Raw genomic sequence first — 27065 nt, forward strand, 5'->3', positions numbered from 1 at the left:
ATTTACTTCCTTAGTATAATTCTGTAACAGTAAGCACCCTAGCATATCCAGGATGGCTGCTAGCACAAGGCTTCCAAGTTGCTTTCTAGAATGGTTGGACCAATTAACAACTCTACCAGCAGTATATTAGTAGTCTTACTTTACCACAATTCTTCCAAGATTGACTATTCCAGTCTTTTCTCATCTTTGTGAGTATGCTACTGGATGTGAACTAAAACTTCAGAATTGTTTTGATTTACATTTTCTTATTATTAGTGAATTGGAGCAGTCTTCAATATGATTAAGGTACTATTTGTTCATATTCTTTGACTACTTACTTACTGGGGAATGACTTACAAAACACTTTTTTAAAGTAAAGTTTTTAGCTTTAAGTTTATATGGAAGTGAGTTATTCTTTCTTTGAAAATGTACTTAGAGGGGGCAACTAGGTGGTGCACTGGCCCTAGACTCAGAAGGATCTGAGTTCAAATCCAGCCTCAGACACTTGACACACTTACTAGTCTAGTCGCTCCTTGGGCAAGTCACTTAACCCCTTCCCCCCTCAACAAAAAAAAAAAAAAGAAAATGTACTTAGAGTGGTTCTGTTATAATTTTTATAGGGAGTATAGAATTTTAAAGTTAATATTATATGCTTTTGTACTTAGACTAAGAAAAATTCTTAAAAAATTTTATATCAACTTAATTTCAAATTCCTACAAATTACTACAGAATGCTGCTTTTTATGAAGATTTTTTTTTCTGTAATCATTGAAAAACCACTTAAGATACTGAAGTTGCATTACAAATGCAAAAATCTATTATGCTTTTCTTGGTGAGAGAAAACATAATTTCAGGAAGCCATCCCTTCTGTCAAATGCCAGCATTTTGTTTCTACAGCAAAATGGCAATTAGAGCCAAATATAGGAATCTGGCTTACTTAACACACATTACACACTACCAGATCTTTCCAAGTTATTCTAGAAGGCTTCCTTCTTCTTCCCATTGCCTCTACTCTTACTTACTTGAGACAACTAGACTCATATTTTTTTTTACTAAAAAAGACTCAGTTTTTTACTAAAATGGACTAGACCTCTAACATTATTGGTTTAGGAAATTCTTGGTGAATAAATTCTTCCCAGTGAAGATCTGCAACTATTCTGAAATATACAGTCTTAGAGAAGAGACTTACTGAAAGTCCTATAACCAGTATATGTTTCAGTTGTAGCGCTTAAGCCAAGATCCTCCCTATTGGAAAGCCAACTCTTTATCCACTGTGAGTCTTTTTCACTAAAATGACTACATGCAAATATGATGCCAGAACTACAATTCAGATAATACCTAAATTATATGTATACTTGCAAAAATAAGGTAAAATATATAATTCATGGTTTTGTCAGTCTTGGTAATAATTTTGATTAATGAGATCTGTTGGCTTTACATATTCTTAAAATTAAAAACAACTGACAAAAACAATTTTGCTCAGTTTTGGGGGCACATAAGCATTGTATTAAATTAAAATCAGTCATTTTTGACAGAATTAAATTTATATACACACATACATAGAAATGTATACAGAAGTGTCCAGAAAAAAAAATATGTACCTATATTCACATACTAAAATGAAATTGCTTTTAAAATTATTATTCTTTTAGTAATATGATTGAGTAGGTCAATGTACTGATAGTCCATATTCTGATTAGTTGCAATGTTTGCTCTTTTCAAGGGCCTGTTACATTTTATCTCTACAGTGACTTTACAAAAAGTCATTAAACTCTTATTCATTGCTTCATTCTAATGTGGTCGGCTACTGTTCTTTGTTTCCAGAAGTCAACAATTATGCTAATATTTTAAGTTGTATTTCTGTTACCATAAGCCACATTTCTTTATGGAGTTAAGATCAACTTTCACGCTTGGAAAAATGTAAACTAATGCTAAAATTTTAAAAGCTATACAAGTTTTAAAACAACTAATTCTGACTTTTTAGCCAATTTAATGCCTTTTTTTTACATGTTTTTGACAGAAAGACAAGTGGAATACATATGCATGTATCAGAAAACTAGTGGGTTTCTTTAACATTTCAAATAGTTTGTGCTGAATAAAAATCAAAGAAAACTTTTAGATATGAAAGTATTGCTGTTGACAATTTTTTAGTATTTGATATATTTTGTTTCAGTACATCCAATCTTTACAAATACCCAAACCTAACAAAGTACATTCTCCCCAAAGGAGTTAGTTTATCAATTAACAGAAAGAAGGAAAATATCTTTGAGCTTTTTAATGGTTTTTCAAAATTAGATTTCTGAGTTATCAAGTCCTGTCATACTTTTTTGGTTTAATGTACTAGCGTACTTTAATTTATTGCAGTATGATGCAATCAGGATCAACCAGCTTTATGAACAGTCCAAATGGGCTATTCTCCTAGAAGAAATTGAATGCACAGAAGAAGAAATGATGATGTTTGCAGCCTTACAGGTAGGTGAGAGAAGTGACTAATAATCACTCTTGGTTTGATTTGTTTTTTAAACTATGATAGTGATCCTAAATACAGTGTTCCTAACCCTTTGCTATGAGAATTATAAGTAGAAACCAGAAATTGTTGTAAAAGAAAAAAAATTCATAGGTTTTTAAAAAAATCATTAAACTTGACTTACTTTTTTATCCCTTTATTTCCTGATATAATAATGGCACATGAAATGTAGCATGCAAATTTGACACATAAAATAAATTTTAAACATTTTGTTAGGTATTAATAAATCTGAAGATAAAGTTCCAACTAATTTATATTTCTGAATAGAAAATTAAGTGTTAGAGTGTGAGTAAATTGACATTGATCTTGTGCTTTTACTTGGTATATTTAGAGAGGTTATTTAGTAGATATGAAAGATATGGTGATTTGCATGTGGACCTTCCCCCAGTTTCTAAATTGTTTTCACACTATTGCTTAATCAGTTGTTAACTTTTATTATAAAACACTTAGCTAAGTGAATTCAAAAGTTGATCCAAGTTATATATGGGATTATGACCATTCTTTGCATCTAGCTGATCATATTCTAGGGGAAAATCTCACTTAATAGCAATGTTTTCTACATTGAATTAAAGGTGAATCAAGAAACAGGTTTTGCCTGTCTGAAAGATGGAGAAATTATTGTCAATTCTAAGTGTTAAGCATGGTGACCCTTTGTAGAGTAATCAGGCTACTTCCATTCTACTTTCTCTTCCTGGAGTTATTTGTATGTCCTGAAATTTCTGTTCTTATATAGAGCCTAGGTGATGTAGGAGATAGAGTACTGGACCTGGAGTCAGGAAGACCTGAGTTCAAATTCAACCTCAGATTGTGGGAGCCTGTCATCTCTAACTGCCTCCCTTTCCTCATCTATGAAATGAGAATGATAATAGTACCTACCTCCCAGGGTTATTGTGAGGATAAAGTGAGATAATATTTACAAAATATTTTTCATATCTTTAAAGTACTATATAACTATCCTTTATTATTCATCTATTTTATCTCCCCCTTACACATTTGTAAAATGCTTTGCAAATCTTAAAGCACTATGTAAAGGCTAGCTATTATAAGTTGCTTGTCTATTCTCTACTCCCCACCCCCCCATGCTCCTCACAAGTACTCCCAGTAATCCTTCAGATATACTTATATGATGTGTTTAGGGCATTCATCCTATGACTTCCTTTCCTGCCCTAAAATTACTGAATTGATTTTAAGTTCTCTTGATTTAGGAGCAGTTTGTCAGTACGACCTCCATATTCAGAAGGATAAAGGGAAAAGAGAAACAGTCTGTAAAGGAAGTTTGAAATTGAATCATAAAACATGTATATATTTTGGAAACAAAAGCATGATATATAGAATGGACTTATTTTGTTTCTCTTTTAAATGTTAAAGAAATTATAATGTATAATTTCTCTTTCTAGTATCATATCAATAAGCTGTCAATCATGTCATCAGAGAATCATTTGAACAACAGTGAAAAAGAAGTTGATGAGGTAGATGCTGCCCTGTCTGACTTGGAGATTACTTTGGAAGGGGGTAAAACATCAACTATTCTGGTAGGTGTGAATTTTGCTTAGTTAAACGATTTAAAATTGATTGTGACTACACATAGCACTGTGCCTTTTTTCTGTAGAACTTTGCTATATTTTATGAGACTGCATGTTTATGATATAATATTGCATAAGAGAAAGAGCATTAGCATTTGAGTAAGAAGAGAGTGAGATTCAAATCCTACCTCTAACACTTTTTTCCCTTTTAACTTGCTTTTTTTTCCAATTTATTTTTCTCTCTCAACTTCCAGTCATGCCAATTTTAAAAAGAAACAGGCTTAGCTGTGTCCAAAAGCATATGCCTGCTTCCTGAGAACATCACCTTTGTCTTAGGAGTCGTTAGCATGCTTCGTAATTGATCCTCCATAATCATGGTTGGTCACTGCACTGATTAGCATTCTTACTAAATATGTGGTCAAAACTTTATCTTAACTTTTCTGAGCCTTGTAAACTGGAGATTATAATACACCCTCACAAGGTTCAGTGAGATTAAATGAACAAAATAACATAAAGCACTTTGCAACCTTATATAAATTCCCAACTTATTTCAGTGAAGTTCAGACAGAAGTGGTACTGAGAAAAGTTGCTATCTCGCTATTTTATGTTTAATGTTTTTTCACTATGTAGCAGGTGAAGAAAAATAACTGCTACTTGTGACTCAATAGAAGTATGTCAGCCCATTTTCGGTAGGGTGACTAGAAAGCATCTTCAGCACAATACCAGTAGCAGACACAATAATTGGGATAATATGTACTTTTTCTTGTCAGTTTGAAAACTTTTCACTGCATGTAGATTAAATGCTGAGTATGAGGTATGGCCACATCTTTTAATTTTTAAACTTCTATGATTCTAAAGCCTTTCCAAATCTTCCCATTCTTTTATTTTAGATGTTCTTTGGACTATTGCGCAGGTGGGGAAAAAATGACTGCTTTTTGTAGTTGAGTAAAAAGAATTATCATTAGTAGGGTTACAGAAAGTCTCCTTGGTTCAATTCTACTAACTGACAGGGCAATAAAGATGATATATAATACATTCTATTTCCATGTGATTTTGATTATTTCTATTTGGTCTGGTGACATCTATTGAAAACATTAAGTTTTTATATTATATCTGGACAATTGTAGGCAACAGTTCAGTCTATGATAATATTCTGGTCCCAGTCCAGTATATTGGTTAATTGTCAGAGATATTTTGACTTATATAGTCAATGAATCAGTCAACATGTATTTATTTGATGTGTATTCTGTGGCAGGCACTGTGCTCACTTCTGGGAGTACAAAGTAAGACTAAAAGAATTCTGGCCCTGAAGAAGTATGCATTCTGACATGGAGACAACATGTTGTGATGCCAATCAAGGCAGCATGCTTACTGCTGTGAATAATTTTAAGAGTCTAATCATTAGGTATAATGAATACTCTATTCAAAACGAAGCCTTATTCCAGAAACTAAAGCATTCACAATATAACATCAAAATCCACAATATAACAACAGAAAACAGACCACCCTCCACCCCTAGGTCACAGTAGGTTATAATCCCCCCAATTCAAACAGAGTGTCCAAGTAAAGTCCTCTTAAGGGTCTGTCCTTCTCCTCATGTTGCTGTTGCAGGCTTCCACCTGGCACTCTCAGATGCACACATGCTCTAATGAGCCAGTGGGTCCAAGTCTTCACATTGCTCCAGTCCCGGCTTCTAAGTCCTGGGAGGTAGCTGGGCCACAAAGCCAACAGGGTGGGCCCCGGGGGCGGGGGGAGGAGGTGGCACTTCCCTTCTCCCACCACAGAGAACTCTCCTCCCTGGTCCCAGCCCATCCCAGGGGGACATAGCAGAAAAGCATGCTCCCCGATCCTGCCTTGCTGCAGAGTTTATTACTGACTTGGAGTTGAGTCCCAAGCTCCGGGATTCTTCCTCCTGCAGGTCCAGGGACAGGCAGCTCCCTGCTCCTGCTCCATGTCTCACCTCATAGGCGAAGGGACTGTTCCACTCCAAGCTCTCGCCGCTTCTGCCTGAGTCCAGGCACAGTAGGCTCCAGGGATTCTGGCCCACACCACCACAAATCCAGGGCAGCTCATCCTCCCCCAGCCTTACATAGGCTCTGGGCACAGCAAGATGATATAACAATTGGGAAGTAACAGACAACTATCCCAGTCTCACTAAACGCCATGCTATCCTCAAAAGTGTCAACAATCTTGCTTTCTATCAGTTCCGTGTTCTCATAAGAGCTGCTATCGGAGGTCTCTCCTCTCTCTCCGAGGTCTCTCCTCTTTCTCAGAGATCTCCTCTCCAAACCTTAATGAGTGATTCACATTCACAGCCAGTGAGCCCCTTGATAATGGCTAAATGTCCTTGCATGAGCAAGCCCTAAGGCAATATTGCATCTCAGAATATATATATATATATATATACTCTTGACTAATGGGCTCAGGGCTAGAAGACAATAAAACCCATGTGCCTCAGTACAGCTGTGAATTACCAGGGTTCAAAGGAGATTGATCCTTCAGATGTTTACAATTTAGTATGAGCCTGGGAAACAACTCCAACAAGAAGATCAAACAACAAAAATCCCACCTTGCTTACACTCACGCATGTCAGTAACTAGGTATATATAATATATATACAAAATAAATAAAAGGAAATCTCAACTCAAATTAAGAGGTTCAAGTAAGGGGTAGAGGATTTTTACTCACTTCCCATGAGCCAGATGATCATACTTTTGAGCTTTCCATCACCCATAAATGTACCATCTCCATGTTCAGGAATTCTGACATCCATTTATCTGACCATAATCTTTTTACTTTTTTACTTTTTATTTCTCCTTCTACCTCTCCCTACAAAATCCTACTCTTCACTTGCATTGTAACTTCCAGTCCCTTCTATTATCTCCCCAGTCATCTCCCCTACATTAGCCATTATCTCCTCTTTTCCTCATCTTGACTCCTTGGTGAACCAATTCAACTTTACACCATCCTCGTCTCTTGAGTCCTGAATCCCCATGCCCAGCCAAGCCTCAGCCTTCTATCACTTCTACTGTTTACTGCCTTTGCTCCTGCACATGTGCTGCTGAATGACAGTAGAAAGAAAAACCACAAATGTTCTGACCAGGTCCACCACAAGTCTTTTTGTTTTTGTTTTTGTTTTTTCAGCTCCAAACTGACCTATTTAATCATGCTTTTGGCATTGAAAACTTGTAAAAGGATAAAATAACAGATATCTGTACTGAATATTGCAATTTCAATCAACAAACAGGTATTATACCCTTACTTTGTATTAGGTACTATGCTAAGCACTAAGGATATGAAGAAAAAGTAAAAACACTTCCTGCCCTCAAGAAGTTTAGATTCTTCTTTTTTTCCTTTAATTTTATTTTATTAAATTTGTTTATCTGCCTTTAGTTTACAACATTCAGTTCCACAATCCCTTGAGTTCCAGATTTTCGCCCCGTTCCCCCAGGTGGCATGCAATCCGATATAGACTCTATATATAGGTATGAATTTTGCTTAGTTGCACCTATCTTAAGCATAGTGACCCTTTGTAGAGTAATTGGGCTATTTCCATTCTACTTTTTCTCCCTGGAGTTATTTGTATGTCCTAAAACTTCTGTTCTTATATAGAGCCTAGGTGATGTAAGAGATAGAGTACTAGACTTGGAGTCCTTCACATTAAGCATTAGTTAGGTTGTAAAGAAGAATTATAACAAATGAAGTGAACAATGAGAAAGAAGGAACAAAACCAAACTAAACACAAAAGAAAGAGCAAGTAGTTTGCTTCAATCTGTATTCAGACTCCGTAGTTCTTTTCTCTGGATGTGGAATTGTCTTATAACCTTGCATTGCAGAGAGGAGCCCAGTCTATCAAAGAGTCATCACACATACGATGTGTCTATAATTGTGTACAAAATTCTCCTGGTTCTGCTTTTCTCACTCAGCATCAGTTTATATAAGTCTCTCCAGGTTATTGTGAAGTTTGCCTGCTCCTCATTTCTTATAGCATGATAGTATTCCATTACATTCATATACCGCGGCTGGTTTAGCCATTCCTCAATTGATGGGCATCCCCTTGATTTCCAATTCTCTGCTACCACAAAAAAGAGCTGCAATAAATATTTTTGTGCAGACAGGTCTTCCTCCCAAAGGGCTGCACTTGAGGACCTAGGGGGCCACATATGACCTTGAGGCCACAGGTTAACCACCCCTGCTCTCAGTTTTTAGGACACTACTCTCCCCTGCTTCTTCTCCTACCTATTTTTTTGTTTTTACTGGAAAACTTTTTATTGTAGGTGGAGTGGGATAGCTGGACATAGGTTAAATGATTCCAGTTTTGTTGGCTATATCTAAAGCATCATAGTCTGGAGCAAGTCAGATATGGGCCTTCTCTCCATCAGGCTGGATCAGTGTTGATCACACTGATGTCATACAGCTTCTTTATGGCCTGCTTGATCTGATGCTTGTTGGCCTTGATATCCACAATGAAAACTAGGGTGTGGTTTCCTTAGTCTTCTTCATAGTAGACTCAGTGGTCAAGGAAAACTTAATGACGGCATAGTGATCAAGTTTGCTTTTCAGGGCACTTTTCCAAGGTTATTTGGGCTTGCTTTGAAGTCTTAGTGTCGAGCTGCCGGAAGGTGGAGGATGTTTGAATTTTCTTCTTTTTGTGTCTGTGGACACCCTTCAACACCGCCTTCTTGGCCTTCAAGGCCTTGGGCTTGGCTTCTGCCTTGGGAGTGGACAATGGTTTCCTTCTTTGCCTTCAGCACCATCTTGGGGGAAAGGCCTCTCTGACTGTTCTTTCTCTGTCTCCTTTGCCATATCCTCTTCCAGATCACACTCTTAGGGTTCTGTTCTGGACTCTCTTCTCTTCTCCTTCTGCAATTGGTGATCTCATCAGCTCCCATAGGTTTAATTACCATCTTTATGCTGACAGGGGTGTTGTAGGGTATGTTCAAAGAGGACTAGTTCCTCTGGTGTGATGGCTGCCAAGCCCTTTTCAGGGCTGCTTTCCACCTTTTGGTGTCCACCTATTCTATCCATCTCTCACCTGTGACTCCAAGAAGCTGTAGCATGTGGTCATGCTCGACCACACCTTGGTAAACTGTTTGAGCAAATGGACTAAACCAGGTTGAGGGTAAATCAAGAGGTCTCAAACCCATTGGTGAGTTAGAGATGTGTCTACTCCAAGCATGTGAAGACATCCCCTGTTGGAATGCTTGAATGAGAACAATTTGTTTCAACGGGAGGATCTGAAGGAAAGTATGGGAGAAAAGAGATGTTAGACTTACTACCAGACTGAAGGTCTATAGAGCTGTTGTGCTGACCTCATTGTTGTATGCCTGTAGAACCTGGACAGAATACCAGCACCATGCTGGGAAACAGAATCACTTCCATTTGAATTGTCTTAGGAAGATTGTAGAGATCACCTGGCAGGATAAGATAACAGAAACTGAAGTCCTTACTTGAACTAAATTGCCAGCATTCAGACTCTGCTTCAGAGAGCATAACTCCAAAGGACTGTCCACATTGTTTGAATGCAAATTGTATGCTTGCCAAAAAGACTATTTTATGGAGAACTGATACAAGGCAAGCACTCACATGGTGGTCAGAAGAAGGGATACAAGGACACTCTCAAGGTCTCCCTCAAGAACTTTGGAATTGGTTATGTGACATGGGAGACACTGCTACAGGACCACTGAGCGTGGCATGCCCACATCAGAGAAGGTATGGTGCTGTATGAGCAAAACAGAATTGAAACAGCTCAAAAGAAATACAGGATGCACAAATTTAGAGAATTGATCCAAAATGTTCACACGGACTATTTGTGTCCAACCTGTGGTAGAGAATTCCGAGCTCATATTGGTCAAATCAGCCACAGTTGGATACATTCAACTTGACTTTAGCACAGTGATGTCATTTTGGTCCTCTCTAAGATTGAAGGACAGCAACCAACCAACCAATCATGCTGACGATTCTCATTTCTACCTTTCCTGCCCCAGACTTGGCTGACCTCCAATCTTGCATCTCTAATTGCCTTTCAGCATTTCAAATTGGGTGTCTAGTAGACAGCTTAAATTCAACATGCACAAAATTATCTTTCCCTCTAAACCTTCCCCCACTCCTACCTTACCTATTACTGTACTTTTAATTTAATCTTTTTTTTTTGGAGGGCAATTGGGGTTAAGTAACTTGCCCAAGGTTACTTGACTAGGTCTTTGTGTGTGTGTGTGTGTGTGTGTGTGTGTGTTAAGTGTCTAAGGTCGGATCTGAACTCAGGTCCTCCTGACTCCAGCGCCAGCACTCTGCTCACTGTACCACCTAGCCGCTTGCCGTACTACCTATTACTGTAGAGAGCAGCACCATCCTTTGATTTCCTGAGACTCACAATCTAGGAGTCATCCTGGACTTCTCTCTCTTATCCCCATGTACAATCTGTTGCCAAGGCCCGATGCCAAGTCATCAATGCCACCTTTACAGCATCTTTCAAATACTTCACCCCCACAGTCTCATCTAACACTGACACTATTCTAGTTCAGACCCTCATAACCTCATACTTGACTATTGTAATAGCCTCCTGATAGATCTGCCTGCCTCAAGCCTTTTTCTACTCTAATCCACCTTCCATTCCAACACCAAAATGATTTTCCTGAAGCACAGGTCTGATCATTTTGTTCTCCACTCCCACTACTCAATAAACTCTAGTGACTCCCTATTCCCTATAGGATCAAATACAAAATGAATGCTCCATTTAGCATTCAAAGCTCTCCATAACCTAAATTATTCCTTCCTTTCTAGTCTTCTTATATCCCTTTTTATTGTTCAGTTTCAGTTTTGTCTGACTATTCCAATTGGGGTTTTCTTGGCAAAGATACTAGAGTAGTTTGCCAGTTACTACTCCAGCTCATTTTACAGATGAGGAACTAAGGTAAATGGGTTAAGTGTCTTACCCAGAGTCACACAGCTAGTAAATGTCTGAGGCCAGATTTGAACTCATAAAACTTAGTCTTCCTGACTCCAGATCTGGCCCCCTATGCATTGTGCTACATAACTGCCTTGCTTATACCCTTTACTCTCCACTCTTTGATCCAGTGTCACTGGCCTCTTGCTGTTCCACAAACAACATACTGCATCTCTTGGCTCTTGGATTTTTCTTTGCCTGTCCCCCATACCTGAAACTCTGCCCCTCCTTAGATCTTCCCACTGACTCCCTGGCTTACTTTAAGTCTTAACCAAAATCCAGTCTTTTACTGGAAACCTACCTTTTTTAATCTTTCTTAATTCTAATGCCTTCCTCCATTAATTATTTCCTATTTATCCTGTATGTAGCTTTTTATGTATTTCTTTATATATTGTCTCCTTTATTAGAGTGTAGGCTTCTTGTGGGCAGAGACTATCTTTTGCCTTACTTATTATATCCCCAGGATTTAGCACATAGTAGGTGCTCAATAAATGTTTGTTAATTGATTGGTCAAAGGATTAAGATTGAGAAAAACCCAATGAATTCAGCAAGTAGGAAATATTGGCAACTTTATAGTATAAGGATTTGTAGTTTCAGCCCATGAAAAATTGTAATCAGGAAGTCTGGGTTTTGATATAAGTGCTAAATTTCTGCAGCATAAATTTAACACAGCTTTTACTGTTTCCTTACATAATCTTCATTGATCATCCGTTTTGGGATCCTTAAAGATAATCCTCTATAATGTTTTGTGGTAGTGATTAGTCCTGAAATGCCATCGAGCGCCTCCATTTCCATAAATAAATTCTAATGGTTCAACCCTTGGTGTTATTTTTTGGGCTTGGTTTTTTTTTTCCCCCTTGGTGTTATTGTTAACAAAAAATTTAGAATTAACTCTTCCTGGGTAGACACCTCAGTCAAATCCTGTAGACCCAATTTAACTGCATTCTTTGTTCCAAAATCTTAATGTATTTTTAAGGCTGAATAGTCTAAGTCATCAGCATCTTAAGTTCTTCAGGCAAGGGGGAGGGAAAGGTGTGCTCATGGAAGGCAATCCTTGCTCACATGGAGTGTTCCAAAAATCTCAGAACAATTTTAAACCTTGTTTAAAACTACACCAAGACTTTTGGTCTGCATGAGCCTCTTGAAAGGGAAACCTTTTTTTACAAATGTTTCAGTTTTAAAATTGTTTCTGTATGCTTTCAACATGTTTAACATATTTCCTCCTAAATATTGAACTATTTAGCATCCCTTCAGTCAACCTTTAATTTTTGCAAAGGTAAACTTAATTTCCCCCAGTTGAAAAAGCTGTGCATCTTAAATATCATAATAAAATGTAATAATTAAATCATGAGAAATTTTTAAGAATTATGTAGCATTGTAATTTTAGACAGTTAAAAAGCATGAAATAAGCTTTTACCTTAAAATATATGCCCATTCTCCCCAAATGATCTGATTATCTTTTGTGTAGAATATAAACTCCTTCAGGGACAGGACTTTTTCATTTTGATCTTTGTGTCTCTAGTCTCCCTAACACAAGTGCTTGTCAAATCATAGGTGATAATAAACGCTTATAGATTGATTTGTTCATATAATATTAACAAATTCAATTTAAAATTTTACAGTCTTGAAGTACCATTATTTTACTTTATATCATGGAAATAATCACTCTATGAAACTTTCACTGTTAAACTTCCTCTTTGTTTTAGAAAAGAATCTTACCATTTAAGTGAATACAGTTAATGGAACCACCCCATTTCATCATATCTTCAGAAATGTATAAACTTGTATTTGTATAAAATTCTGTACCTAAGATAATTCTTGATGTCAGATGCAGTATTGTTTTAGAAACACAGAAAACTAGAACTAAATTTCAAACTAACACACAGCTGTTTTAATTTTTCTTTTTTAGGGAGACATCACTTCCATTCCAGAACTGGCTGATTACATTAAAGTTTTCAAGTAAGTAAAATTGTTATTTGGGGTTTTAAAAAAATATATATTTAATTTTTGTTTTGCTGGCAGATACACATGTAAAAGAATTGTCTATGGCAGATAGAAAAAAAGAAACTTGTTTTCAATTATAACTCCTTAATCATATTATTATCAAATTGTCAATGCATCAAAGATTTATCATTTCATTGGTAAAGGAACTGTTTTCATTAGTGCAGAATTGAAAACCTTGTATTTTGTGTTAGGTTGTACTAAAGAGTTAGTTGTTCATTACCATTGGATTCTTTTACTTTTGGCAACCCATGAAACAAACAAAAAAAATACAAAATGGCCCTTAGTTCTCTTCCACTTTTGCAGTGACAATGGCAGAAATTAGGACAAAAGATCATGAATCATCGAATTTTCAGACTGTCTATAAACAATAATTTAACCCTTACTTTTCACTATTTAGGGCAAAGATCAGAATCAATAGTAAATTCCAAGAAAGGAGAAGGATTAAAAAAATATGAATTGCAACATTTGAAATTCTAAGAACTATGTGTCCTATTAAAGGATACCTTTTGTTTGTGCCCAAAGATATAAAAAATAATACTACTTATTTTTCATTGCCATTTCTTTTTTTTTTTTTTCATTTTTCAAATGCTTTATTAACTTCTGATTTGCATCATTCATTTCCACCAGATTTGGAGTTACAAATTTTCTCCCTGTTTTTCCCCTACCCACCACCCCAAAATAGCAGTCCCACAGGATGTCCCCTCTTCCAATCTGCTCTCTCCCATATCTTCTCCCATACCCCCTTCAACTTTTCCAGTAGGGCATTGGTGGATCTCTATGCCCCAGTGCCTGTATATCTTTTTTCCCAATTACATGTAAAATAGTTTTAATAATAGGATATAAATATATTTTTTTTAAACATTTGATTTTAAAACTTTGAATTCCAGATTCATTCCCTTCCTCCCTTGTCACCCACCCTTACTGGGAAGATAAGCAATTCAGTATAGATTGTACATGTGTAGCTAATGTAAAACATTACCATAGTAGATATATTGTAAAAGACTGACTATATTTCCCTCCCTCCTATCCCACCTCCCACTTGTTCTATTCTCTACTTTGATCCCGTCCCTTTTCAAAAGTGGGTGCTTCCAATTTCCCTCCCCCCCAGCCTGCCTTCCCTTCCATCATCCTCCCTCTCATCCCCTTCCCCCCTACTCTCCGGTAGGGTGAGATACCCTGTTCAGTGTGTATTTCATTACTTTCCCAAGCCAAATTCAATGAGAATAAAGGTGACCCATTCCCTTTTCCCTTCCTATTCTTCCGCTCCATTATAACCATTTTCCCTTGCCTCTTCTGTATGAGATAGTTTACCCCATTCTGTCTCTCCCCATCTGCTCTCGTTATATTCCTCTCTCACCTCTTAATTTCCCCTTTTAAGTATCATCCCTTCCTAATAAATTGGTCCTGTGCCCTCTATCTGTGTATACCTGTATACATATATACACACATTCACATATGTATCATACTGAGAAAAGTTTCATCAGTTACAATGATCATTTTTCCATGTAGGAATGTTAATAGTTCCACTTTGATAAGTTCCTTATGATTTCTTTTCCCTGTTTACCTTCTCATGCTTCTCTTGCTTCTTGTATCTGAATGTCAAATTTTCTATTCAACTCTGGTTTTTTCATCAAGAATGCTTCAAAGTCATCTAGTCCACTGAATGGCCATATTTTCCCCTGAAACATGATACTCTGTTTTGCTGGGTAGGTATTCTTGGTTTTAATCCCAGCTCCTTTGCCCTCCGGAATATCATATTCCAAGGCTTTCACTTCCTCAGTGTAGAAGCTGCCAGATCCTGATTTATCCTGATTGTGTTTCTACAATATTCAAATTGTTTCCTCCTGGCTGCTTGTAATATTCTCTTCTTCATCTGGGAATTTCAGGACCTGGCTATAATATCCCTAGGAGTTTTCTTTTTGGGATATTTTTCAGGAGGTGATCGGTGGATTCTTTCAGCCTGTATTTTGCCCTCTGGTTCTAAAACATCAGGGAAGTTTTCCTTGAGAATTTCTTGAAGGATGATTTCTAGGTTCTTTCTTTGATTATGGCTTTCAGGTAGTCCAGTAATTTGTAAATCATCTCTCCAGGTCAGTGGTTTTTCCCATGGTATATTTCACATTACCTTCTATTCTTTCATTTGTTTGGATCTGTTTAGCATCATCTTGATTTCTCATAAAGTCACTAGCTTCCATGTGCTCCAATCTAATTCTGAAGCAATGATTCTTAATTGAGCTTTTGAGATTCTTTTTCCATCTGGCAAATTCGGCTTTTTAAGGCATTCTTCTCCTCATTGCCTTTTTGAGCCTCTTTTGCCATTTGAGTTAGTCTGTTTTTTAAGGTGTTATTTTCTTCAGTCACGCTGTTGACTCCCATTTCATAATTTTCTTGCATTGTTCTCATTTCTCTTCCTAATTTTTCCTCCACTTCTCTTATCTGCTTTTTAAGGTCCTCTATGGCCTGTAACCAGCTCGCATTTTCCTTTGAAGCTTTTGGTGCAGGAGTTGTAACTTCACTGTCTTCCTCCTGTTCCATGCTTTGCTCCTTTTTGTCCCCAAAATAGGAGTCTAATGTTGGATTCTTCTATTTGTTTTGCTTCCTTTGCCTGGTCATGTTGCTACTCAATTACTTGACTTTTGGGCTTTTTGCCACAGTAGGATTCTGCTACCAGACAGGAGAGCTTCGTATCAAATGCTAGGGTTTTTTCAACTGCCTGAAGTATTAGTTGGGTGCCCTCTCTCAAGCCTCCACATACTCTGGAAAGCTGGTCTCATACCCCAGGACCTCCACTCTAGACCGCAATCCAGATCCAAGCAGGTTAAAGCAAGAATGATTATCCCTGAGACTGGTCGCTTGGTCCCCCTACAGTCTGCAGGCCAGGAGCTGAAGCTTCCACACAGCCACCGCCTTCAGTGGCTTCTTGCCCCGGGGGCAAAAGACAATGCTCTCCCAACTACTGGGTCCCAAAGTCCACACTGCACTGACCTCTTACTTTGTCCTTAGCATCTGTGTGTTGATAATTCTGGATCTCCACATCTGTTGGTGATCTGGGGTCCCTTCAGCCGGTGGTTGGTCAGGCCTGCCCTGGGGCTAAAGCCTTAGCGTGGGGCTGGGCTCGGCTCCCAGAGTGCTGCACTGGATGATTCTTGCAGGCCTGCCAGGCTGTCCTCAGTGGGAGGTTAGCTTCTCTGTGTCATTTTGTGGGTTCTGTAGCTCCAAAGTTTGTTCAGAATCCCCTTTTACATGGATTGGAGGTGGTGAAGGGAGGAGCCTCGTGGAGGTCCTGTTTCTACCTTCATTGCCATTTCTTAAAGAAGTTTGCTTATTGACGAGCCAAAATGGTGGAGTAAAAGCATAAACCTGCTTGAGCTTGTGCCCAGCCACCTCCAATAGCTGTAAAAAATTACTCTAAACAAATTTTAGTGCTACTGAACCTACAAAATGAAAGAATGAAACAAATCTCCTGCTCAGGGCTGCCTGGCAGGCTGGCAGGAAGGGTCTGGCACACTGAACTGGGAGCGGAGCACAGTCCTACATGGGCTACTCTGGTATAGGCCAGTGGCACAGACCAGCCTGAGCAAACCTCAGGGGACTGAATCGCTGTCAGTTGTGATTGTTTCCAGACTTCTCAAAGAGTGAACACCAGAGAGAGTGAAAGGTCAGTGGGGAAATACTCTTGGACCTGGGTGAGAAAGAGCACAGTCTGGCCCCTGCCCCTGGGGTAGAGGAGGTGGTGAGACTGGCAGTGGCTACTTCTTGAGCTCCAGGCCCACCGATAGTGGGGGAACGAAGCTGACCAACCAGAGCGCAATTGGAGGAATCTCTTTGTTGGCATGGAGACAGGATTTTTCTGCTTTTCCCTGCTTGGATTTTGGTCATACCGTGTTTCCCTGATAATAAGACCTGTCCCAAAAATAAGCCCTCCCCTTACTTTGTAAGATTCCTCTAAAATAAGCCCTCCCCCGAAAATAAGCCCTATTGAGATTGCTACTGTAGTGAAGGTGATCCCCTGCACTACACGCTACATTACGGTACCCTCTGTATGCACCGTCCCCCCCCCCCCGTGAAACACACGCCACGCTCCGAGCTGCATCCAATCAGAGCTGCAGCAGTGAGCGCGTCATCCTGTTCTTCCCCAGTGATTTGCTTATTGAATAAAGGTACATTTTTTTGTTCACATTTACCTGTTCATTAAAATTGCTGTCAATGTTCATTAAAATAAGCCCTCTGGTGTTTTTCTGTCCAAAAAAAATAATAAGACAGTGTCTTATTATCGGGGAAACATGGTAGTCTTGGATGGTGGTCCTAGGGTGAGGAGCACTGGCATGGCAGAGCTTGTTGAGACTGTGGAGAGTCAGTCCTCCTCACAGTTCTGAGGCAGGTACCTAGAAGAAACTCTGACAACAGCTGTGTAAAACCCCAATATTTGGGACATAGCTCTCTCCATTCTGGAAGCAGAGTTCTACCATGATAAAGAGCTCAAAAGTCAAGTAATTGGCTGGCAAGATGAGCAAGCAGAGGAAGCGCTATCAGACCATTCAGTCCTTTTTTAGGGACAAAAAGGATCAAAACATGGAACCAGAAGAAATCAACAAACTCAAAACTGTTGTATGAAAAGCTTCCAAGAAAAATATTAATTGGCTACAGGCCATGGAGGAACCCAAGAAGGATTTTGAAAGTTAAGTAAGAGAAGTGGAGGAAAAATCAGGAAGAGGAATGAGTGATGCAAGAAATCATGAAAAATGAGTCAACAGCTTGCTAAAGGAGACACAAAAAAATACTGAAGAAAACAATACCTTAAAAAATAGACTAACTCAAATGGCCAAAGAGGTCCAATAAACCAGTGAGGAGAAGACTGCCTTAAAAAGCAGAATTGGCCAGATGGAAAAGGAAGTTCAAAAGCTCACTGAAGAAAGTAATTCCTTCAAAGTTAGATGAGAAAAAATGTAAACTAATGACTTTATGAGAAATCAAGATATTATAAAACAGATGCAAAAGAATGAAAAAATAGAAGGAAATGTGAAATGCCTCATCAGAAAAATGACTGACCTGGAAAATAGATCCAGAAGATATGATTTTAAAATGATTGGACTACCTGAAATCAGTGATCAAAAAAAAGAGTCTAGACATCTTTCAAGAAATTATCAAGGAATACTGCCCTAGACCCTGCTCTAGAACCAGAGGTTAAAATAGAAATTGAAAGAATTCACTGATTACTGCTTGAAAAAAAGGCCAAGAGGAAAATTCCTGTGAATATTGCAGCCAAATTTCAGGGTTCCTAGGACAAGGAGAAAATATTATATGTAGTCAGGAAGAAACAATTTGAGTGTTGTGGAAACACAATTAGGATAACACAAGATCTAGCAGCTTCTACATTAAGGGATCGAAGGGTTTGGAACAATATGATATTCCAGAGGTCAGAGAAGCTAGGATTAAAACCAATAATCACCTACCCAGAAAAACTGAGTATAATACTTCAGGTGAAAATATGGACATTCAATGAAATAGAGGACTTTCAAGCATTCTTGATGGAAAGACCAGAGCAAAGACCAGAAAGAACAGAAAATTTGTCTCTCAAATACAAGGATCAAGAGAAACATGTAAAGGTAAACAGGAAAGAGAAATCATAAGGAACTTATTATAGTTGAACTGTTTACATTCCTACATGGAAAGATGATATTTGGAACTCATGAGACTTTTCTCAGTATTAGGATAGTTGAAGGGAGTGTGTGTGTGTGTGTAGGAGTACATATATATGTATGTATAGGTGGGTGTTTATGTGTTTATATATGTGTGTATATATGTATGCATAGAGGGCACAAGATGAATTGAATATGAAGAGATGATATCTTAAAAATAAAATTAAGAGGTGATAGAGGAATATAATGGAAGGAAGAGAAAGGGAGAGATAGAATAGGGTAAATTATCTCACATAAAAGAGGCAAGAGGAAACTATTAAAATGGAGGGGAAGATCAGGAAGGTGAAAGGTCAGCCTTACTCTCATTGAATTTGGCTCAAGGAGGGAATAACATACATACTCAATTGGGCATCTTACTGTACAGGAAAGTAGGGGGGAAAAGGATAAGAAGGCTGATAATAGCAAGGAGGGCAGGTTGGGGGAGAGGGTAGTCAGAGGCAGACACTTTTGAGAAGGCACAGGGTCAAAGGAGAAAATAGAATAAATGGGGGGCAAGATAGGATGGAGGGGGGCGTCTAGGTGGTGCAGTGAGTAAGAGTGCCGGCCCCAGAGTTGGGAGGACCCAGGATTGGTTCCAGCCTCAGATACTTACCACCCACACAAAAAAAACTGACCGTGTAACCTTGAGCAAGTTTCTTAACCCCAATTTCTTTAAAAAAAAAAAAAAAGATAGGATGGAGGGAAATATAGTTAGTCTTTTACATTATTACTACTATGGAAATGTTTTGCATAACTACATGTGTATAACTTATATTGAGTTGCTTGTCTTCCCAGTGGGGGTGGGTGAGGAGGGAAGAAGGGAAATAATCTGGAACTCAAAGTTTTAAAAACAAATGTTAGAGTGGATCAACAGCAGCTGTGGTGGTCTCCAGAATTATCAACCCATAAATGCCAAAGAAAAAGTGAGTGGTCAGTGTTGAACTCTCATGGAACTGGGGGACAGAGAAGTGGGTCTGGCCCCTGTCCCCAGATCTAGAAGTGGCAGAGGTGTGGCGGCCCTGCTGCTGCCTTCACGTGGCCTCTTCAGAGATCCTGGCTTGTAGATTTTAGGGGGGCCAAGCGAATATTCAGAGGGTAATTGCTCTTGGTTTAACCTCCCTGGATCTGGATCACGGTCTTGGGTGGTGGTCCTGAGGTGTGTGACCAGTGAGCCAGAGTTTGTGGGGGCTACAGAGACGGTGCCCTCTTAATAGCTCTGGTAGCTGTGAAAACCCCAGCAATTTGAGACAAAGCTCTCCCTTCTAGAAGTAGAGTTCTACTGTGGCAAAGAGCTCAAAACTCAAGTAATTGAGTGGTAACATGGGCAATCAAAGGAAACAAAGCAAGCACAGCAATCCAACTTCAGATTCCTGTTTTGGGGACAAAAAGGATCAAAGCATGGAATGGCAGGAAGACAATGAAGTCAGAACTGCTTCCAAGAAAAATATGAATTGGTTACAGGCCGTGGAGGAGTTAAAGAAATATTTTGAAAATCAAGTAAAAGAACTGGAGGAGAAATTGGGAAGAGAAATGAGAATGATGCAAGAAAATCATGAAAAGAGAGTCAACAACCTGACTGAAGAAAATAGCACCTTAAAAAATAGATTAACTCAAACAGCAAAAGAGGCCCAAAAAGCCAGTGAGAAGAATGCCTTAAAAGGCCAAATTTGTCAAATGGAAACAGAATTTCAAAAGATCACTGAAGAGAATAATTCCTTCAGAATTAGATTGGAGCAAATTGAAGCTAATAACTTTATGAGATATCACAATACTTTAAAACAGATGCAAACAAATGAAAAAATAGAAGGCAATGTGAAACATCTCATTGAAAAAACCACTGACCTGGAAAATAGACCCAGGAGAGATAATTTGAAAATTATTGGTCTACCTGAAAGCCATGATCAAAAAAAGAGCCTAGACACCATCTTGCAAGAAATTATCAAGCAAAACTGCCCTGATATTCTAAAACCAGAGGGCAAAATAGACATTGAAAGAATTCACCAATCACCTCTTGAAAAAGATCCCAAAAAGAAAACTCCTAGGAATATTATAGCCATATTCCAGAGTTCCCAGGTCAAGGAGAAAATATTACAAGCAGCCAAGAAGAAACAATTCAAATATTGTGGAAACACAATCATGATAACACAGGATCTAGCAGCTTCTGCATTAAGGTATCGAAGGTCTTGGAATATGATACTCTGGAGGTCAAAGGAGCTAGGATTAAAAATAAGAATCATCTACCCAGCAAAACTGAGTATAATGTTTCAGGTGAAAATGTGGTCATTCAATGAAATAGAGGACTTTCAAGCATTCTTGATGAAAAAACCAGAGGTGAATAGAAAATTTGAAATTCAAATACAAGAAGCAAGAGAAGCACAAGAAGGTAAACAGGGAAAAGAACTCATAAGGAACTTATCAAAGTTGAACTATTTATATGCCTACATGGAAAAACAATAATTGTAACTTATGAAACTTTTCTCAGTATGATTATAGTTGAAGGGAATAGAAATGTGTGTGTATATATATATGTATATATGTGTGTGTACATACATATATATATATAGGAGGGCATATGTTCATATGGATACATATGTGAGTGTGTGTATATGTGTACAGGTATAGAGCGCACATATATAGAGGGCACAGGATGAGCTGAATATGGAGGGATGATATTTAAAAGTTGAAATTGAGAGGTGAGAGAAGAATATAATGAGAGGAGATGGGGAGAGATAGAATAGGGAAAATTATCCCATATAAAAGAAGCAAGGGATAACTGTTACAATGGAGGGTAAGAACAGAAAGGCAAAAGGGTATGGGTCAACCTTACTCTCATTGAATTAGGCTTAGGGAGGGAATGACATACACACTAAATAGGGTATCTCACCCTACAGGAGAGTAGGGGGTAAGGGGATGAGAGGGGGGGGGATGGAGGGGAGGGGAGGGTAGGGGGGGGGAGGGAAATTGGAAACACACACTTTTGAAAAGGGACAGGATCAAAGTAGAGAATAGAACCAGTGAGGGGGCTGTATAGGATGGAGGGAAATATAGTCAGTCTTTCACAATGTATCTACTATGGAAATGTTTTGCATAACTACACATGCACAACTTATATTGAATTGCTTATCTTCCCAGTAAAGGTAGGTGAAGAGAGAGGAAGCAAAAGAATCTGGATTTCAAAGTTGTAAAATCAAATGTTTTTTAAAAATTATCATTATTATCATCATTTTTTTTACATGCAACTGGGAAATAAGATAGTCACTGTGGTGTGGAGATCATCTTGCACTACTAGAAAGTCAAAGTGGGGATGGGGCAAGATATAAGAGAACAGATTGGGGGAGAGGCTATACAGTGGAATTGCTGTTTTGGGATGGTGGATAGAAGAAAGACAGGGAGAAAAATTTGTAACTCAAAATCTTGTGAAAATGAGTGATGTAAACTAAAAATAAACGCAATATAAAAAAAAAAGCACAATGATGAAGTCCACATTGAACAGAGAATAAAGACATTGAAACTGAGCTAAAAAAAAAACACATGTTAAAAAATTGTTTTTATGTGCAACTGGGAAATAAAATATACACGAAATGGGGTCGTAGAAGTCCATTTTGCCCTACAAGAACATAGAGGGGAAGGAGGGGAATGGGGGAGATATAAAAGAGGACAGACTGAGGGAAGATGTATGCTTGTCAACTTGTGGTGGTGGGGTAGAGCAGAGATGGGGAGAAAATTTGTAACTCATAATCTTGTGGAAACAAATGTTGAAAACTAAAAACAAAGAAATAAAAAAGAATGGGAAAAAAAATGTATGTATTTTTAAAAAGTTTAATCACTGTCAGTGTTTGAATAGTCATTCCAGTGAATAGGCCAAAAGAGTACAGATGCTGCCTGGACCAGCAAGTTCTTGATTTTCTTGCCAATTAGAGAAGAATGGCAGATAAAGGGAGCATTGTTATGGGGTACAAAGTGAAAAAAAAATTTATAATCATAACCAAATGGCATTGCAGCATAGCAATAGCATTGCCTCAGAAGTAGAGAGGAAAATAAGTATGCATAAAACTTGAAATACAGCCAAATTAACCCGCATGAGTTAAAGGAGAAGCATTTATCAAAATTTCAACATACAAAGCACTGTACTAAATATTTAGGATACAAATGAAAAGGAAGAGATAACCTCTGCTTTCTGGAAACTCATTCTAATGTAAGAGATAGCACATAAAAGAAAAGATTTTAGCTGCAAGTCAGGTGAAAATGTACCATGATCTTTAGGGTGCAGCAGCAAAGTTAATAGTAATGCAGCTTCTTTAATGTCATTTCCACTGATAAAATCCAGACTTTATTTCCTTCTTCTCTTCACCCTGGTAAATCCCCAACCTGAGGTTTTTCATTCCTCATTATTGACTCCCTCACTTAGAAAACCATTTTGGGAAAGCCTCCCGGCATGCCTTCCCCCTCTTTCTCATTTGACTCCCTAGATTCCATCTCCTTATCCTCACCTTTTTCATTGTTCCTACCTTCTCCCTTATATATATTGTCTTCCCTCATTAGAATGTAATTTACTTTAAGGTAGGGATTTTCTTGTTTGCTTCTATTTGTGTCCCCAACTTGTAGTATAGTACCTAGTACATGCTTGTAAAACCATTGAGATATGCCATCAGCGTGTGTGTGTCTTTCTGTCTGTCTCCTCTCCTTCATTCACTCCCTCCTCTCTTCCCTCCCTCTCTCTCCTTTCAAGTCATTTGACAGTAACAAGGACTTTGGTATAGAGCATTTTATTTTCTGGGTAGCTGTTGTGGAGGAAGTGATGCTATCAGCCCTTTCAGAAACAGTTTCTCCATAAAGGTTGCTTTCCAGGATAATACAGCAAGAGTTCAGACAAGACTGACCATGGGGGTGGTACTGACATTCCTTGAAATTGGATACAAATGAATACATACATTCTGGCACATGCTCATCCTGTCTCTCCCTTATGGTTCCTTGCTTCAGCTAGGGTCGGCTTGCCTACCCAATGGGTTCCTAGTTGCTGGGGATGGCTAGCCCCTTCTCCGCGTTAGAGGCATACCGTGTTTTATTGCACTTTGTAGATCTTGCAGGGTTGGTTGTTTTGTTTTGTTTTTATAAACTGAAGGTTTGTAGCAACCCTGCATTGAGCAGTACCATTTTTCCAATAGCATAGGCCCACATCATATGCCACATTTTAGTAATTATTTATTATTATGTTCTGTGGTTAGTAATCTTTGATGAACTGTACCCATATAAAATGGCTAATTTAATAAATGTTGTATGTTTTCACTGCTCCACCAACCATCTGTTCCTTCATCTCTCTCCCTCTGCTTGAGTCTCCCTCTTGCCTCAGACATAAAAATATTAAATAATATTACATAAACTTAATTGATAAAGCAGCAGCAGAGCTTGAGATGATTGATCCAATTTTGAAAGAAGTTCTGCTGTAAATAACGGCATCACATACTATGGAGAAGTCTTTTATGAGAGAGTCATTTAATGCAATAAATTTCATTGTTATCTTTTAAGAAATTGTCACAGCCATTCCAACCTTCTGCGGTCACTACCAACCATCAACACTGAAGCAAGACCCTCCATCAACAAAAAGGTTAACTCACTTGAAGGCTCAGGTGATGGTTAGCATTTTTTAGCAATAAAGTTTTTTAATTACGGTATCTACATTGGTTTTTTTTTTCTAAGAAATAATGCTAATGAACACTTAATAGACTACAATGTAGTGTAAACATACATTTTCTGACTGATTGTAATATTTTCTCCTTGACCTGAGAGCTCTGAAATTTGGCTATAATATTCCCAGGAGTTTTCTTTTGGGGATCTTTTTCAAGAGGCAATCAGTGAATTCTTTCAATTTCTCTTTTACTCTCTGGTTCTAGAGCAGAGTCTAAGGCAGTATTCCTTTATATGCACTGGGAAACCAGAGAATTCATGTAACTCACTTTATTGCAACATTTACTTAATTGCTGTGGTCTAGAATTGAACCCACAATACCTCCAAGGTATGCCTGTAATTACTTTGTCAGATGATGGCTTCAGGGCTTAGGCTGGAAATAGGACCAGTGTTCTGAGAAGCTCTGCTTTCCTGGCTCTGCCTTATTTCAGTCAATCCCCTAATAATTTAGGTTCCGTATTAGAACAAAATGAGGCACTTGTATTTCATTCAGCATTTAACAAATGGAGATATACTTGGCCATAGAAGAAGTATATTCAACAGCAGAAGGCAAATACCCTTGCCTGACCTTCACCAGCCAAGCTTCAGAGAACTGGAGTTCCTCTTGACCACTTTGTACCCCAGCAACCAGGAAGTAAGGTAAAAAACCAGAGCCTTTAGTTCCTTGAGCCAACCAACTATCAAGCATAGTTTGATGCCTTTTAGTCTAGCTTTCCTGAAAACTGGGTTAAAATGTTGCTTTTACCACACCTGTCATTCCCAAGGTTCTTAGGCTCATCTGCTTTTCAGTTGCAGTTCATCAGTGATTGCTATTGGTGGTGATAAGAAAGAATGATGAATTACTTCTCCACAGGAATTGCTTCCTCTGAGGATTGCTATGAGGGCCATATCATTCATAAATGAAATTGGAAAGATAATAAAAAACAGAAATAGAATAGATTGGGCTAGCCCTCATTGAGCTTGTTATTTATTCTTCACTTGTGCAGTCATGTCCAATTCTCCATGAACCGTGTACTTCATCTATGAGGTTTTCTTGGCAAAGATACTGGAATAGTTTGCCATTTCCTTTCCCATGGTGTCACCATTTTACAGATGAAGAACTAAGGCAAATAGCTCTTAAGTGACTTATTCAGGGTCACACAGCTAATAGGCATATGAGGCTGGATTTTAACTCAGATCTTCCTAACTCCAAAACTGTTGCTCTATCCATTGTGCCACCTAGCTGCCCCTTCAGTGAGCTTATTGTCTGTTGAGGAAATGAAACACAGCTGCAAAAGGTTTCCTTTTCCTTGATCCCCTATTTTGTGATTTTTAATATCTAGATAATTTATTCATTTGGTACTTATTATAATATATGCTATAAGATTTTGGTCTGAATGTAATTTCTGTCAAATTGCTTTCTAGTTTCCCCCAATTAAAAAAAAAATTTAATAGTAAGACCATACCCAAATATCTGGTATCTTTAGGTTTCTTGAACACTATGCTCTTATGTGTTCTTATTTGTTTCAGTATGTTGCTTACCTAATTTGTTCCATTTATCTGTCTTTTTTTTTTTTAACCAGAATCAAGTTGTTTTGATGGGTAGTACTTTGTAGTATAGTTTGAGAGGTAGGTCTTCTTTCTTTCTTTCTTCCAAGTTTTTTTTGTTATTTCTCTTGAGATTCGTTCCTCCCTTTGATTTTTGCAGTTATTTTTTCCTAGTACTGTAAGATAGCCTTTTGGTGTATTGACTGTTATGGCACTGAAGAAGTTAACTTAGTATTATCATTTTTATTATATAAGCATGGCCCATCCATGAGCAGTTAATATCTGTACACTTATGTAGGTCTCTATTTCTGTAAAGGATATTTTAAGAGTTATAGTCATATAATTCTCATGTGTTTCTTGACTGATGGTATCCCACATATTCATATATTCTATAGTTGGAGGTTTTTCCTTGTTTTTTTAGTTTCTCTATGTTGCTTCCTTTCAAATTTGTAAAAGCCCATTCAAATACCAGTATATCCCCATGATGATCACTGCCTGGAAGTCATGAAATACCATAAACTTTGATGAATCAGAATTATAAAATGACTCAAAATGCAATGAAGAAACAAATGAGCAGGTATAAATAGCATATTACCAATGCTGACTTATATGATGGTATAAAACAGAGAGGTTCTTAATCTCAGATAGATTTCATGGAGTCTATCAATTTGGATAGGGAAAATCTTCCCTTTATTTTCACAAACTCTAACTTAAATATAGCATTTCCTTTCATTGAACATAGGTGACAAATTTTATTCTGAGAAAGAGTCCATAAGCTTCACAGGACTTAACATTTGGGGTCTGTGACCCCCAAATGGTTAAGAAACCCTGACATGAAAGATCAAAACTAAGAAATGTATCATCTTAAAAGAAAATGGATTATCATGATGTAGGAAGAATAAGGGACAACACAGAATAGTAAAAGACCCAGAGGAAAGCCTCCCAACATTCTTTGCATAAGTTCCATGTAGCATTTATGAGGAAACTTGAGAAGATGTTAGAGTAAAAGGGGAAAGTTCTGTCTTCTTCCACACTAAATAACATAGGAACCTCAATATTCAGAAAATTCAGTAATGACAGGAAGAGGAAAAAAGTTAAAGAACCTATCAGTCAGTAAATATTTACTAAGTATCTAGTATCTGCCCTAGCTAAGCACTGAGTATACAAATACAAAAAGATTTTGCCCTCGGGGGCGTC

General features: G+C 38.0%; 1 protein-coding gene across 9 annotated transcripts in view; it reads left to right on the forward strand.

The window, feature by feature from the left end:
* FERMT2 (FERM domain containing kindlin 2) overlaps window positions 1-27065 on the forward strand; it is a 168626-nt gene that overhangs the window by 101179 nt on the left and 40382 nt on the right. For all 9 annotated transcript variants that reach the window (XM_069082214.1, XM_069082215.1, XM_069082219.1 and 6 more), the window contains 3 exons: window positions 2343-2450; window positions 3903-4037; window positions 12884-12933. In XM_069082214.1, coding sequence (XP_068938315.1) covers window positions 2343-2450; window positions 3903-4037; window positions 12884-12933 — 293 coding nt within the window. The remainder of the gene's footprint in view (window positions 1-2342; window positions 2451-3902; window positions 4038-12883; window positions 12934-27065) is intronic.

Source organism: Petaurus breviceps, unplaced genomic scaffold (genome assembly GCF_028583685.1).
Source record: "Petaurus breviceps papuanus isolate PSGF00001 unplaced genomic scaffold, PetGlider_PUasm1.0 164, whole genome shotgun sequence".
Classification (NCBI taxonomy): domain Eukaryota; kingdom Metazoa; phylum Chordata; class Mammalia; order Diprotodontia; family Petauridae; genus Petaurus; species Petaurus breviceps.